The sequence below is a fragment of the Eufriesea mexicana genome, unplaced genomic scaffold (genome assembly GCF_001483705.2).
Source record: "Eufriesea mexicana isolate 0111107269 unplaced genomic scaffold, ASM148370v2 scaffold8199, whole genome shotgun sequence".
In the NCBI taxonomy this organism is placed as follows: domain Eukaryota; kingdom Metazoa; phylum Arthropoda; class Insecta; order Hymenoptera; family Apidae; genus Eufriesea; species Eufriesea mexicana.
The window spans coordinates 54,998-71,944 of record NW_016915967.1 but is presented as its reverse complement, the minus strand read 5'-3'; the positions used below and the strand labels follow the sequence as shown (position 1 = coordinate 71,944).

General features: G+C 51.1%; 1 protein-coding gene across 1 annotated transcript in view; it reads right to left on the bottom strand.

Moving 5' to 3' along the window:
* LOC108552853 (uncharacterized) overlaps nt 1-16,947 on the bottom strand; it is a 64,091-nt gene that overhangs the window by 10,178 nt on the left and 36,966 nt on the right. The window contains 13 exon segments of the mRNA XM_017907535.1: nt 152-505; nt 1,064-1,239; nt 2,024-2,133; nt 2,916-3,078; nt 3,898-3,969; nt 4,616-4,850; nt 5,359-5,454; nt 6,230-6,298; nt 7,856-7,954; nt 8,910-8,996; nt 9,214-9,303; nt 10,217-10,327; nt 11,243-11,434. Of these exon segments, the coding sequence (XP_017763024.1) occupies nt 152-505; nt 1,064-1,239; nt 2,024-2,133; nt 2,916-3,078; nt 3,898-3,969; nt 4,616-4,850; nt 5,359-5,454; nt 6,230-6,298; nt 7,856-7,954; nt 8,910-8,996; nt 9,214-9,303; nt 10,217-10,327; nt 11,243-11,434 (1,854 nt within the window).

Below are 16,947 nucleotides of genomic sequence, written 5' to 3'. Positions count from 1 at the left end.
CTGCTGATCCCTGTGCAACATCCAACCGATCGATTTATCTTGAATAGTCGGCGCAAAGTATCGGTTTGCAAGAGCAAATAACAGACAGGGAGTCGGAAGACGCCTAGAGCGGCTCTTCCTCTTATACGATCTACAATATCTATCTTGAGACCACTCTAGTACGATCTTTCTAGCGCACATGGTAGCAAATTCAGCGGTCAGTCGCCGCTGGCAGTTTTCGACCGCCGATCCATGTGGCTAATTACATTTAACGGGTTCTAAATATACGTTGGTTCGCGGGGCAAAATGCACCTGCTGCGATCACTTCCTCGTCAGCCTTCTCCGGTTTCGGTTTGCTGTCCGTCTCGTCGTCGGACGCAGCGATGGGCTCGCCCCGTTCGAATCGTTCTTTGATGGAACGAGCGTGGGTCGAGTGTTGGATCTCCTCCGCCGCATTGATCTTCGTCACGCGCTCGCTTCCGGCTACCGCTTGCTGATACATCTCCTTCATTTTACCCTGTTTGCCCTGCAACAGAGAAATCGAGCTTCCGTTAGGTACGCTCGCACAACCCTTTGATCTCGTTTCGCTCAGAGACGTAGACAAATCTCCAAAGCCGATATACGTATGTATGTATACATGTACAGAAATATGTATATATCTCTCTCGAAAAAGTTCTTCTTTTCTACAATCTTTCCTTTCACGCTCTACCCTTCTCGTAAATGGACACCAGAGGGTGCAGTAGTCGTTGTTCGTACTTTGTTCTTAAAATATCGAACCCACAGCGGTTCACCGTGAGGATCGAACGAACGAGAAATATCGTTCGCCATCGTAATCGCTACCGTGCACGTGTTACTCGAAGTTAAGCGCGTTCTAAAGAGAGAATGCGTGCGCTACATTTCCTCCTCTCCTACTTTTTCCACGTCTACGTCTAATGGACTCGATGCCATTACCCCGGACTACTTCCCGGCCGATTCAGATGCTCTCGAAATTAACTCGGACGCCATGGGATCGTGTCATTCTCGAAATCACGGTGTAGCTCGCACCGTAACGGTTCAACGAGCCCGAAAACGAACGCGAATTTACCATGAACAATCTCGAGCGAATTCCAGCGATCTCCTCTTTCCTCGCCTCCCGTTGCACCTCCCGTCTTCCCTGCTGGCTGGTCGTCTCCCAACGATTCTTTATGTCGTCCATCTTCGTGAAGCTGATGGGTCGCTCGCGGGTCGCGCGTTTCGCCTTCACGATCTCGCTGTCCACCTCTGCGAAACAACAACACGGATACCTTCCATTACTGCCATCTCGCGTCGAAAACATCGTCCTTCGATTTTCGCGAAATTCCGTTCTCCAGAGCGAGGTATCGTCGAGTAACGTCGACCATTATCGAGTAACTAACATCGGTATGTGACATCGAGTTATTAACAGTTATTAACAATAGATTTTCGATGCATGGATAACAGCAATTTCGCTGATACGACGAAGGTAAATAAATATATATATATATATATAATACCAGTTCTATCTGAATTACAGTCAACGTTAAGTTTGCTACAAGCAGGTATTTACGTAGATTTTCAGTAATTACAGAAACAGAGAGTCTGAGACCAGTCGTTTTACTGGTTTGGTAATTACTAGTGTTCTTCAACGAGATTTTGTTCCTTACAAATACTCTTACAACGGACTACGTGTATTTACGTGTCTTCATAACCTCAAATTCTCGTTAGTCGTACAAAAATGAATGTTCCTGAGAGCGTCAGGTCGGACAAGTGAAACTGGTATTGAATGTAATTCAACGGATCGAGTCTAATTGCCTGGTTTCTGTGGAAAATCGCTTATGAGGCTCGACAATGAGACGTTATTCGGTAGCTTTTGAACGGTTACTCGAAGCTTTCCCAATGGCGACGTCCCATCGTGCAGAAGGGGCTGCAAAAAGAGCTGCCTCTCTCGAGGAAATACGGCAGGGACAAAGGGAAGACAGAGCTTAAGCCACGAAACACGGGCTACGTGGAATCTCGATTTGAATTAAATGTTTCTCCGCGTCCTCACCCTCCGTTTCCTCCGTCTCTTCCTCTTCCTCGCTCTCGCTCGACTCTTCGTAAGGGATCCCATTCAGAGACTCATCCGCCACTCCGATGTCCATGCCTTTGGCCTGGAATCTGGACAAAAAGACGTGCAAAGTAGTCGCAAACATTCCGGCGAATTCTGATTGCTTGGCACACGGACAACGCCGACACGTTTCTTCGCCAAGCTCTTTTATGCGGAGCCCGCGATGGCCGCGAATGAAAATCGCTGATCAGCCGAACTTGTCGCAATCGAGGGTACGTTGGCAAATTCGTCTCTGTATTACTTTATATTCGCGAATCTTAGCTTGCAGATTTTTCGAGCGACGCAGCTGTGCTTCATCGAATTACACGTTCGCCATTATTTATCTCCTTCGATTAACACGTTGATCATCGTGTGGACAACAGTCGTATCTCTTTTGGACCGTGCTACGAGCACATTTCACGTTTTAACTTTCGAGACATTAGTAGAAAAACGCGAGAGGCATATTCGATTTAAGCTCGGCGATCAACGTGTTATCGGAAGGTTGAAATTTCTTCGTTCGATTAGAAGAAGTCTCGTCAGATTGACTGATCGATCGATCGAAAAAGCGTGCGCGATTGCACGGAGCAGCAGAGGAGAAGGGCTGGTACAAAAGAAGCAAACGCGAGGCGAAAGATTATCCGTGTTCCAAGAAAAACGTCGTCTGCGCTGAGCCACAGTAGTCCTCGTTGTGTCCATCTCGTGGAAACGAATCTGTGTCACGGCTGAGAACCATCTCCTCGACCCACGGCGTCGTCGTATATGGTCGGTGGAACGAGAGAGGAGAGAGTGAGGCCAGGACGATTCGACGAGCTGGATGCATAGGTGGACTCCGCCAAAACGATGGATTACTCACTTGGCGAGCTTGCTGAGGATACTGGGAGACCTCTTCACGGCGATCTGCGACGGCGACCTTTCGATCTCGTTGGTCTCCGCGCCGGCCTTCTCGAACACTTGGAACCGGGACTTCACGTTCAGGCTCGACAGCTCCTCGAGACCCAGGTCCGGTTTGTCTGAGGCTGTAATGGAGAGGAAAAGACATTTCCGTTCAATATTCTCGCAGATAGAATCTCGGGTATTCGCTTAGATTGATGGTACACCGTTGTTGATGCGATGGTTATGATTTCTAATGGTCCGATAGGCGACTCTGGTCTGTATGCGTTCGGGAGTCTAGCCAAGCTGTGATAAAATCGTTCAGTTCGCTCTAAAGAGGTTTACTGCGCGAGTTAGTCGTTTGGGAACGGAGTGGATCGGATCCCGACAATCTCGTGTCCGGTGTGCTTCGTTGGAAAACAACTGCTCTGACTCGTTGATTATACGTGTCTCTTAAATACGCTAGCTACGTGCTCGTTCCACACGCGGACTCGAAATTGTCACGTGTCGTCATGCAACGATGATTCTGCCTCACTACAGCGACGTTACAGCATCCGTCGTGACGATAACGACAGTAAGAAAAAAAAAAAAAAAAAAAAAAAAAAAAAAAAAAAAAAAAAAAAAAAAAAAAAAAAAAGAAAAATAATAAAGAAAAGAAAACTAAAAAATGGAAAAATATAGAGGATCGGAACAAACCAAACAACCGATAATACGAGGAATGGAATGGAGGGGAAGAGAAACGAAAAAATGGTACGAGTGCGAAGAAATGAGGCAAAAAAAAAAAAAAAAAGAAAAGGGAAAAGTCTCCACAGGGATGGCTAAGAATGCGTGGTGTCGTTGTTAACGATAATCAGCGGTATTAAGAGGGGTGCACTCTGCAAACGGTTAGACAACTGTTAGATAGTCCACTCTTGGACGACGTTTGTCGCCACTTGGTCGCACACTACCACCGTCAGAACTATTACCTCTGACCACATCGGGCGGCAGCTCTTTCGGCTCGTTCTCCCGTATGATCAGCTCCGGCTTTCGAGGTCGCACTACGAAGTTCACAAGACATCTCTTTGTCGCATTAACGATCTCTCTGCATTTACGTGTAATTATATAGGGGAGGGAAGATCGGGGAGCAGGGGAGCAGACAGAAGGGAAGGAAGAGTAATTTCAGTACGGCTACGATAAAATGGGGGGCCTTGCGAGTCAGGGTCCCGCGTGGAATACACGACGGTACGTTTCGCTCGTTCGTCCGCAACGGCAATCGGATTTCCTTCGAACGGGGACCAACCTTTACGCGCTTTCCGTTAATTCGCGACCGGTTTCGCTATCTTTCATCCGCAACAGGAGACGAAACTCGCTCCGAGTCGAAACCGGGAGAAAGAAACGGAAAAGAGAGATAGAAAATAAAAGGGGGAAACGAAAGAAACGAGAAAAGTTTGGCGAGTTCCTTTGATTCCGCGGATGCCTTTGAAGAGCGCGAAAGAAAGACCGGGGTAAACGTGGATGGTTTACGTTCGCGTGGCGGATGCAAAGAAAGAAGACACAGGCCCGCGAATACCGGGAGGCGGTGATACGAAAGCGACCAGAAAGATTCGCGGAGATTAGATCGAGAGGCTATTTCGAGGCGAGTTCCGCCTACGTCTAGCAGCGCGAGGAGAGCGTGGCGTAAACGGTGCGGTGTGATCGACTTACCAGGCTGGTCGGACTCTTCAACCGGTTTCGGTTGGAAGAGTTCCTTGAAGTGTGGCTTACAGTAAAGCGTGCTCTCGTGGCTCTCGTAATTGTCCACGTTAAGCTGCTTGCTACACTGGACGCACCGGAAGCAATTCTTGTGCCAGACCAGACCCTCGGCCTTTGTCTGTTCCATTTGGAAGACGACCTTGCCGCAGCTGCGGCAGTTCGGATTCGTGTCGCCATTTTGACCCACCTGCTGTCAAATTCGATTATTCTTCCACCGGCTCTATTCTCTCCCCCCTTTACCCGTGCCCCCCTCCTCCGTCCCTTTAATCCTTTGTTTTCGTTGTGCCGATTACGTTGATCGGAGCCTCGGGTAAACCTCGGCAGATCGCGACAACGAGTTCGAGTCGACTCCGAAGCGATTAAAGGCCCTTCGTCGAGGGGACACGGTGTAACGAAGTTATTTCGAAGAGAAAAAGGAGAAGCGACGTTTTCCTCTCGGTTTTCTTCCCCAGTTTTCGCGATTTAAAGGTTAATCCTTCAGCCGAGAGTTTCTCCTCGAGCGAACAGCTCCTTTGTGTTTCCTCGGCTGCGAGAGAGAACGGGCGAGCTTGGCACGATCAATTCCGCGCGAACAGCTCGAAACAGAAAGGCTATTTACACGCTCTCCGCGGCTGAAGGGTTAAGTACGTCAATCTTAAAGTATCCCGAGAGAAAGAGCGAGCTAGAGAAGATGGAGAGAGAGAGAGTGAGCTTACGGCGTTCAGCTGCTGTTGCACTTTGCCCGCATCGATCGAGCGCACATGCAGCACCGTCTTCTTGCTGAGGGCGTCGAATTTATTGAAGCTCGACTTCTGTAAACACAAACAGTGCGCGCGTCAAACGAGAAGTGGTCGAAAACCTCGGCCCTGTTCTTGTCGTCGGGGGAGGAAGCCTCGTGGGATTCGTGTTTCGTTCCCAGCCTGAAGCTTGTTCAGCGTGAGCATGAAAGCGTGTTTCGCCGATCGGGAAAGATTCGCCATTTCGATCTCTCCTTTTTATCTCTGTCATTTTCCCGGCGAATTTTGAAAACGGTGCCCACGGTGAACACGTTCGCCACGGTGAGGCGGTAACGAGTCGATTCGTGCGTGTGTCGGGGGTGTACTCCTCGAAGCTCCCCGGAACGGAACAACAGAACAGGAGACCAATGGCGTCCGATCGTTTGCTTGCAAACCCATCGGATTGGAACGAAAGCCATCCGGATCTCTACGCTGCAGAATTTCTACACTATCGCGACAATCCTACTCTACGTGGACCAAACGGGACCGACGGAATAAAAGAGCGGAGAGCTTTCGTTCCAATCGAGTGTAAACCAAAGGATACGTTTCAAGCGAGTCTATGTAAAAGTCGCGATCTCGTTGCACGGATTAGCAACGATCCAAGAAGCAAATCCCGTTTATCAAGCGATCTAGAGAGAGAGAGAGAGAGAGAGAGAGAGAAAGAGAGAGAAAAAGTCGAGTGCCAAGAGAAGAAAGCAAAGAAAAGCAGCGTTGGCAGGCGAAAAGCGTGGAAAGTGGAGGAAAACGTGAGAGGAGATGAAAGCTTCGTGCAGAACCGACCGTATCGTGGTTATCACTTCGGGAGTCTTACCTCGAGCCTCGGCCGATCCGTGTCCTTACCCTCGCTCGTTAAGTTTGCCAAACTACAGTAGGAAGCCCTCTGTCCCGAGGTCGGTTTCGTAAGTTTTCGATTAAGGTTTCATGCATCCCGGGGCCGGGGAAGGCACCGAACAAAAAGAAAGAAACAGCACGGGCTGCGGGTTAGTGTCGGCTGGTAAATAATCGAAGCGACTACCTTCATTCTCGAGTTCGAGATTCAGCGGTTGGCGGCCTCGCAAATTTTCTTCGCCCATTCGTGAACGGGAGAATTGCTAATACCAACAGACCTCGTCGCGTTTCTCGTTTGCTTCTTCTTCCTCCATCGTCTACACGCGAAGGAGGCATAGGGGCGTGTGCACGGGGCGACGTGGAAGCAACTTCTCAATTTCGCAAAGATATCGTCGTGAACGACGAAGCAGAGATCGGTGGTCCACCACTAGGTGCATTCGATGGACTCATTCCGGTCCCTGTCTGAATTTTTCAACGAGGTTTCCCAATTTCCCGCGGAGTTGCTTCAGCGTCGCCCGGCAGATGGAAAATCCGAGTTTGGGTCTCGCAATCGGGGGAAAAGCGTTGACCGAGGAAATTAGTACATCGCGACACGGATGGCACGCTCGCGTGCGTGAGCTAAGGTCCCGAGAAGGAAGGGAATCGTTAACCGATAAGCAAACGGAGAAACGCGAGTGAATTGGCAGAGGAGCCCCCGTAAAAGGTTGTCGCTCGCCAATTGGTCGCTACGAATCTTCGCCAACCGCTGCATCGCATGAGCGAAGAAAAGAGGACAAAGGAGAGAGAAAGAGAGAAGAACGAGAGAGGACAGAGCACGGGGACAGCTGGAATTGTTTCCCGGGTTTGAGCTTCGAACGGCGTTTCTTTTTGGCACGGACTAGCGTACCCGATGCTTTCTCCGGCACGGCGCGGGTACGTGCTCGTCCGCGTGGTCTTTTCATCGTACCAGCCGGATCTATGCAAATTGAAATTTCGAACTTCACCGACCGACTCCGGTAACAGGGCGTCTGGGTCGCCGGCGTGAATTGGCCCATTGAAAAACGCGGTAGAAATGGCGGGAAAAGCCGAAAAGGGGGGCCCCCACCCGGCTGTGCCGATTTCGGCGTTGCCGAACGAATCGGAGTCGGGACGATTTCACTGCGTTCACCAGCGGCTGTGATGCCGAGGAATTATGTCACTCGACTCGAAATCCGTAACCGGATAACCGATAAACGACGGATACTCGCGGCGAAAAACTCGTAAGACCTCGATTCTCGGCCATTGCTGGCGCACAAAGTGGGGCAAATGAGTAGTAGGTTATTATCAAAGCCGGCCCTCCCTTAAATGGAGAGACAGCATTCGCGGCGTGACGGCGACCGACTCCGCGGCAAAACGCTCCGGCCTCGCCAACCACGGCGTACTCGAGCGGATCGCTCACGTGCACACGCTCGGCAAATTACCCCGTCTTTCGATCCTACGCGTACCCGACTTGCCGGCGTTTCTCGGAAAGCGCGGAAAAATCGCTTCCCTCGCACGAATAGCGAAAGAATACGCGTGTCCGTCGATCGGTGAACGCGGCATATTCCAGCCATCCGCCATGTCGTCCGACAGGTTCACGAAAGGTACTTACGAGGGCCTTGACCGACACCCCGGTGAAGACGAGCGCGTCTTTGGCGAACTTCGAGTAACCCTTCTCGCATACTCGCAGATCACCCAGCGACCTTGCTTTCTACGATCGTTGGGAGCGTCAATGGGAACTCAGATTAGCGGCAAGTTTGCGGACAGTTTCGCGGAGCCGCGAGCTTTGCCAACTTTTCCCACCCCTGTCACCTTCCACCCCCTCGAAAACATCCCTCCTCGAAATTTTTACCACTACCCTCGCGTTTACGCGTGTACAGGGGCGTAATTGCCCCGAATTTTCGCGAATTTTTCTACTTTTCTCGAGAGGTAGGCGTACAACAGTGTGCCAGAGGTTCCGCGAGCAAAGCTCGCGCTCCTTATGCGATTAGTATGCTGTTACGATAATCAGGATAAATTATTTGTTCGTCGTCCAGTTAATCCTATTGCCACACATCGCGAAGCGAAATAACGGAAGTTCGAAGTAGCTCATGCATATGCCGAGCAACATGCTCGCGACCGACTCCAATTACGCCGGGGAGTTCTTCGTCTCCGACGAATTGAAGCGATTTAACGTTTCTGCTTTTACAATCGACGCGACGAGCCAGGAAAGAAAGTAAAAATAAAAATAAAAAAAAAATGAAAAAAATGGAAGAGAAAAGACAGGAGAAACATGGCAGCGATTTTCAGGGATGAAAAAGCTGCGAGAATCTATTGTCGCGAGATTGAACGCGCGTTTTCGCCACCAGCTCGTTAACCCTCGACTGCGAAGCTCTCTCTCCCGTATCCTGAATCATCTTTTCAAATTACCGCCTCGCTTAGGCTCGCCTTCCTACCCGTTCCGTTAGTCGGTGGCGAACAAAGCGAGGGAAACACCTGACGAGCGGGCCCAGCAGGTTATTCCCGAGACGTGCGACGAATTTTTTAGTCAATTAGAAGCTACGTGTCGAGGGTTAAAGCAGCCGATGTTGACGCGACCGTGCTTGGTAAGATTGCTCTATAGCCGATGCGACGTAACGGAAACGAAAATCGAAAAATAGGTGAGTCAGATGATACGATATACAAACCTCTTCGGTGTCCATCGTGTGATTCGCTTTCCCGTACGTCGTCTGATCGCCGTCGCTCATGTTCGAGATGTCGCCAAAGCTACGACACTGTTAGTGACAAAATACAACTGACAAAGTGTAATTCGACAGCCATTAAAGCGGTTTACGCTTCAGCCGCGCGAACAAGCGTTCGTTATAAAAAGATCGTCGTTAAACGGTGAAAATTCGACGCGGTCGTCGATGATTAATCGTGAACCCGACGATTCTATTAGAAGATACGCGAATATACGAGAAACACGGTGTTCGATCACCGTTTCCTACTTACCAACTGTTTGATCGACACGCCGGTCGCGATCTTTTCCTTCGTGCATCGATCCTGCTCGTTTCGAGTCGCCTCCGATACATAATTCTGTGTCTGCATGCACAAAATACAATGCACAGGGTACAAAGCTAATCACATGCGACTGGGTACGGTGATTCATAGTCTACTTGGGCTCTCTCAATCGGACTTCTACTAACGTCGCTGGATAGAAACCTCGATATATCACGATACTCGTGGGTCGTTACATTCGATACATTCGCTATACATGCAGGATAATATACGAGTAACAATTTAACCAGGAATTCATTAGCGATCTCTCTACCACTGGTGTCTCTATCTCGGGGACCGCGTGAAGCGGCTCTTTGTACATCGACTGACCAAGTACGTCAAAAGATCCCGAAACAAATTTACGCGAGATCGATCTTCGTCACCCACGTGGCCCCGTACGAGTCTTGTCACCGCACGCCAGCAGTTCACACCGTGGTAGCGCGTTCGCCATTTTCCATCAGCGATTTATCAACGATCGTGTCCCCAACCACTTCCCCGTCTACGGCTCCTCGAGCTGATCAACGCGACGCGACGTTTCTACGCGAAATTTACGCGAAATTTACGCGAAATTTACGCGAAATTCATCTACCACGTCGGACCCGATAGATCCGAACGGGCCACGCGAGGTACCGTATCGCGCTTACGGGTTTTTCCAACGATCGGCGAAGGAAGAGAAGAGAAAAATGCAGAGGAATCGCGTGCAGAAGGCGAGTCGGATTCCTCGGTCGATGGCGCGCGCGCGTGTGATCGAGACACGTGGTGTTGGACTCGAACGCGTAACGGGCTACCACGCTGGATCGGATCATGGATCGCGAACAATTTGCTGGCTCGCGACGCGTGCACGCGCGGAAAAATTGCAACTACTTTGCGCGCTCGCGTGGAAACCTTTCTATCTCCATCTTCTCCTCTGTGCGATAGGAAGTCGTGGCGACTTGGCGGTCACGTTAGCGAGACTTACCAGAGATTTCACGTTCACGTTCGATAGATCGTTCTCGTCCGAGAAATCGAGGCTTTCCGGGTTCATCTGCCGCGGACCAGGGTGCATGCTCGGCTCTTGCAAGTTAGAGTTCTGACAAACAGACAAACACGCGCACACTGTACATGCAACACTGTTACAAGAGTCGGAGGGATTAGATCGGTGTCTCTGAGGATTCGGCTTTGGCTTCCGGGACTCTAGCCCTTTCAGCGTTCCGTGGTCGGGAGTATTGTCTGGGTGAGGGAATCGGGGAGATAGCGACATTGTCGTCGCGGAGGGAGGCAAAGATAGAAACTCGGAATATCGATCTCGGGAAATGTCCAACTTCCGAAGAGTTTTCCCTTCGGAGCGGAACTTTCGCAACTTTTTCCTCCAGACGTGGACGCCATTGTCCCGGGGACAGGCTCGCAAGTTGTCTTTCGTCGGACGTCGAGAATGGGATTACGCGATGGACTGGGGGCAGAACTGGAGGAGAGAGGAGGCTGTCGTCTCGGCGAGAAAGGTTCCCATGGAATGCTCGGGGAAAGAAATTGGCTGGTCGGAAATTCGCGTTCCTCGGAACGAATCGAGCGACGAATGTAAAAGGGAAAAACGGAAAAGCCGAGATATCCCGTTCTCCTCTCTGGGTCTGAGTCAATTAAAGTGAAAAGCTTGGAAACTATCGCTCGGAATCGGACGCATGCAAATAAGGATTAAACAGGGACTTCCGGTTTTCGCCGCGAGACCACGGCCATCGTCTACCGACGTGGATGCTTCGACACCGCTAATTAACACGACATAACGGTTCATGCAGACCGTGTGTGTTTATACCGTGGGTCGTGCGTATATACTCCGTCGCGAGCGGGATCCTCGATCTCGATTCGATCATCTCGACATCCGGCTGCGACTTTTCCTCGTCCGCAGGAACAACATGGCGCGCGACTCCGCCATTCCTCGCCCCTCGGCCGCGCGGACGCTGTATAACCCTGTAGAAAATTAACGAACGCGCGCCGCGGTCCGTCCACTTACCACGGAGATGTTCTCCTTCTCGAGCTCGCTCTTCTTGCTCTTCTTGGTCTTCTTTGTACGGGGAGTGAGGTTCGGCGAGGCATCGTTACCGGCGACGCCCTCGATCTTCTTCTTCTTCGTCTTGGTCCCACCCTTCGTGCCCGCCGAGCTCACCACGCTCGTCGTTGTTATCGTCTCCTCCCGGCTTTCACTCTGCGTTAACACGGAAAAATGCATTTTTATTGTCTGCTCGCAGGCGTTCAATGACCCACCGCGCCGCTCTTTCAGACGTTTAAACTAATTTACGCCGTACAAGCTTACGCGCGAAATAATTTCCCGACCTCGCGAATTCCAAGCTTTGGCATATTTTACACGCTTACGCCGCTGTTCTCCGCGTGATTTTTCCCGGGGTGATCGCAATCTCCATTTGGAGGAATTAATATTCCCAGGGATACTGGAAATTTTTCATAGAATTTTTCGCGCGGGTGTACGTTGCTTTGGCATTTACAGGTATAAATAACGCCTCGGCCGTTTTTAACGCGTGTCCTTCCGCGGACATGAGCCTCGCGTAATCTTTAATCTCGGCTAAATTAGAGGATGTCGCTCGAGCAGTTTTCCTAATCATATCCTCCGAGTTCCTTCGAGCGTCGTCGGCCATCGAGACGCGCATCCGGAGGGAGGAACTCGGGCTGGAAAGTTGCGAAAGATTGAAAGTCGTATAGTTAATAACGGTGATCCGGCGATGTTAATACTCGAACGGTAATCCGACCTGGTTCGTCGTCTTTCGAAAGTTCGCGGATCGGTGCTTTTCGATCGTCCGATGGATTTTCCTCTCACCGGTCCATCGCGCGTGTTCCTCGGCCTGCTGTTTTGCATATTGGAAAGGTGACACTTTTCTCGAATCGTTTGCCGACACTCCGGCGAAAATGGATCAGCGCTTTCGTTCGATCTCCGCGTCGTTGATCGAGGTTGCCGATTGCGACCGGATCGCGCGAGGCGCTCGAGATCGTCCGGTTCACGAGGATATCCGCGGATTCCTTCGTGTACGATACGCTGGAATGCGATCAACGGACAAACTTGTCGAGGAAGAGCGAGTCCATGCGCTAACTAGGTATTAATGATCGAGCAGACGCGAACCGAGCGATCTTCCGGGCTAACGAGCGGATCGTGCGCCAACTCTCGCGGACAATACACCGGCTCGTGGAATATTTTCTACGAATCCATTCGAAAGTAGAATATCTCTTTATTAACGACTCGAAGCTCGATCCTCTGCGCGCAAATGCAGCGATGTACGATGATTTATAACGATAACTTTTACTCCGCGGGGCCAACGTATATGGCGGGAAAGAGTACTTTCGATGCTATCGCCGGTGTTCTTTTATTTCAAAAATATTCCACGGTTCGTTATTTTCCACTCGCTACATATTCCATGCGTCGCGATTTCTCGGAATATTTTCTAAAAATTCTATTCCGTCGAGAGCAGTTAATCATCGCGTACCACTCTATTCTGCGAAAAAAATAAACATGGCCGCGCGGGAGGATATTATAAACGGTTAGGGGCGGAATAAATGACACCCCTGCGAGCCGTTTAAACGCAACGCTGATCTTCTCACGCTGATTTTTGTCCACGGTCGTTATGCCTAATGAATTTCCGGTTCTCGCCACTGGCCTCCGCGAGTCGATAAGGGAATCGGTTGACGGATCGGCCCGGTCGAACCGTGCAATTTACAGGGACTTTGTTTTATGGCGCTCTTAAGGGTCCCGCTTTAATTGACACGATTCGCGGTACAGTAATTAAATCTCTGATAAATATTCATACGTGGAGCCGAGCGGATCGTTGCCACACGAGATCGCGATCTCGCGCCAGATGTTGGTAAACACTGCCGATGTCTCGCGATGATCTCCCACAGAGGGAGTAGATTCATCCCGGAGAAACCACTCTAAGCTCGAAATTTCGCGATTCGGCTTCGACTCCGATCTCGGCTGTCAATTACGCGCCGACGAAAGCAGCGTGGCGAGCCGAGAAGATTCCTCTTGGTTCGGCTGAGCTTAACGAAGAGATCCCGACGCGGAATTAGTTAGGACGATCGCGGCGCGCCTGGCGATAACTTTATCGCGATCCTCTTATTAGGCGACGCTGATCGACGCGATGCTTCGTTACGAGCGTCGCTCCTGCCCGACACGCGTAATTACATGGCCACGTAACTCGAGGAACCCGATTCGAACGGCGATTACGCGGCGTTCTCGCCGAAAGGCAACGCCGAGGAGCCTTTCGAAAGTCACGCAGCCACGTTTCCCGGCCCGTGTCCGCGCCTCCTAATTAATATCCTCCTGCGATCCTCGAGGTTCCCTTCTCGCGCCCTTCTGTCGCCCTTCTCGCACGCTCCTGGTGCCCTTCCGGCGCCCTCGAGGACGGTGAAGAGGATCGGGAAGAGGAACGTCGCGTGGCCGGCGAATCCGATGAAAAATAAGATGGTCACGGTGAACGGGAACAGGCAGGATCTTTCGTAACCCTGAGCCAGACTTTCTAATTCGGACGCTTCCGATTCACTTTCACAAATTTCGGAGCCAGGAGCCGCTGAATCGCGCAGTTTTCGCTTCCTTCTTGCTTTCGATCGCACACGAGCACGCGAACGTCCGCACGGGCTATGGTCTGGTTAGGCCACTGAGGATCCGACGCGATCCTCGAGAGGAAACGACGGTTCACACGTACCGTGGAAAATCGCGGGGCTTCCTTCACGCGAGCAGCCTCGCAACCGATCCTAATCTGTCTCACTTTCTCGCGCCCGGCGATCGCGGCGACTTGGAAACTCGTCGGGCCGGAGACTCCGTGGACGAAGGATCGAGCATCGCGGAGACACTGTGACTATTTTTGCCGGGAAATCGCGAGGCAACCGAGTCGGTCCTGCCGGGTCGAGCACCGGCTAGCCACTCAGGACGACGGCGCGCGTCTACCTTGGTAACGAGGTCGACGAAAGCTGACGGAAGAAGTACAGGGAGCAGACGAGAGGGAAGGAGAGAGTGTAAGGGAATGCAGAGAGAAGGGGAACGTGTTCCTCGAGCGCCCTGGGACCGGCTCCCTTAGCGCTGGCTCGGGCAGACGGCTGCGATACCGATCGGAAAAGCGTCGACGAATGAAAACGGGAACCGTCGAGGTGGCAGCGTTTAACAATTAGAAGTAACCGAGGATAAATCACAGGTGGTTGGAATTAAACGAGCGACGAGTCTTCTACGGGCTAACGGAAGCAAACGCAAAGTCGAGGGAATATGCATGGACGGAGGAGTAGCCAGACTGTGATCAGCGAAAGAACGGTCTGCGTAAGAATGGTCTGCGAGAGAATAGTGAGAGAACGAACGGTGAGAGGAGGAACGGTGAGAGAAAGAACGGTGAGAGAGAGAACGGTGAGAGAAAGAATAGTCAGCGATTCTCGTCGGACGACCTTGGTCCATATCCTACCTGACCGAAGATCATCCTGGTCGAGACGCGAGCGGATGATGGAGATGTTCGAGGGACAGCTAGTTCCACGACTCCGGAGATGTCTGGCAACGTTTGGAGGCGGCCAGCCAGGTTCAGGAAACTTGGTGCTCTCCAAAGCGTGGACAGCGGGAGGAAATCGTGGGGATACGCTGGATTTCCGCGATTGGCCGCTTCCACCGGACACGGGGAGACGGTTGGCCGCGTACGGGTGGCCAGGTGAAACACGCGGGGAGCAGACGGTGTTCGAATAGCAGAACGAAAGGTACCAGGCCGATCCAGCAGCAAGCAGAGTCTCAGGATTGGCCGGCAACTCTTCGTCGAAGATCGACCTCGATCCACGGTTACACTGTGCTTTCGATGTAACGCGTTCCTTCGCTTTTATGGACCTTCCACCCGCTCCGTGACACGCGCCTGTATATGCGCGTGTACGCGTGCGACGGTCATTTCGCGACACGTGATCGACGGAACCGGTATCCGAGTGCCGATAACTGGAAACCTCGCGAGCCGCAGATATCGGAAGTAAACGGTCATCTGGAAATTCCCTCTACTCTTCCAAGCTTTTCAACCTGGATTTTTAACCTGCATCTTTAACCTGGACAGCTACGAGTCCCGATACGGGAAAATTCTTGGTGCGCGTGTGTCGGACAGTGCGCTGGGACGGTTCGAGTCGTGAATCTCGAATTTTCGACCATGTTTCATCGTGGAGTTTGTCGCGACCTCGATCTAGACCAGGCTCGTTCCTGGTAGAATAGGTTACACGGCATGGGCGGTGGTCGTTGAACCGGCTGTCTGATAACTCGGTTTCGTAGCGTCGTCTTGATAAACGAGCGGATTGCTTCCGGTACGCGTTCATCTGTTCACGTGGGGCCCGTGAATTATCGTGGTCGTTTCTATTCGCGTCGACGAGGTACGTTCAACTCGTTGTTCCTCGCTCCTTCAACACGCAACGTTAGTCCGTTCACAATGGAGCTGTTAATTAATTTTTGACCACCTCTACCGGCGCGCCTGATCCAAACACGTTTGTACACTTTCTTCCTCGTTACTGTCGATGCCGTCCGAAAGTAAAAGCCTCGATAACGCGTTTTTATCTCCGCTGTTCGTCAACCTGAACACCAGTTTCACGGTGGCGTGAAACCAACGTCCGGATACACGCGATACCTGCCGGTCTTCGACCTTGCGACCACGTGTTCCTTCAATTTCTTTGTGATACCAATTACGTTCTAGTCCGGCTAGTTCGTGTCGACGGAAATTGGAGGATTGCAGAAACGATTTGCGAATTTCTGCGTACCCCTTTATCTACCGAGATAAATATAGCGTTAAATTTAAAAATAGGTTAGAGAGATAATATTAAACAACGTATAATCAACGGTTGCCGATAAGATGGTTGAATACAGATGGTTGCAATATCCCATAAATCGTTTCCCGTTTGAAAGGAAATTATTTTACACTACTCTACTATTTTATACTGTTCCTCTCCTGGTCAATCCAGTGGAAAGATTCGCAAATCGTTACCTCCTCCTTGAAACTATCTCAGTGTACAAAGTGCTATTTATGGTTGGAGTCTATTTCCACATTTTCCTGCCTAACGTCAAATGAAATTCTTGAAGGGAGAAAAGTAACACGTCGAGTCGAACTGGAAAAGTGTCAGCCTTCGAGTTTTTAATCCGCGATGAAATGACGTCGGTGCTAGCGGTTTGCACGCCAGTCGGCGAGTCATCGAGTGACTCAACGCGCGTACGTAACTCGAAATTCGTTCGACCATTCGCGATCAGCCGCGTTCTTGGTTCACGGGGTCGCCCCCGAGCCTCGATTCTTATCGGGAACCTGATTTACGCCGTGTATCCGACATTTAATTGCCGGCTTGTCGAGTTTCGGCTCGCATTACCGGCTAGCCGTAATTCCGTTCGTAGCCGTGAACTACATTCGTCCGTACTCTCACTGGGCCTCGTCGTGGAATAAACGCGCGCACGCTCGCGTGTCGTATTCTTGCCGGTGTCAATGAAGAGAAATAACGGAGAATGAAAGTGGTTACGCGTCGTTGCACGGTGTCAACCAGCCAATTAGGCCTTTGTTATCTAATTAACCGCGCTGCCGTTTACATCGCGACACCTTCTCGATTCTCCATTCCTTTTTCCCATTTTTTTCCCCTCTTTTCCTTCCCGTCTCTTTCTTTCTCTCTCCCGCTTTCTCCTCGTCGAGAAAGACGCGAGAGAGAAGATACGAAAGAAACACGGAGAGGCAAGAGCGG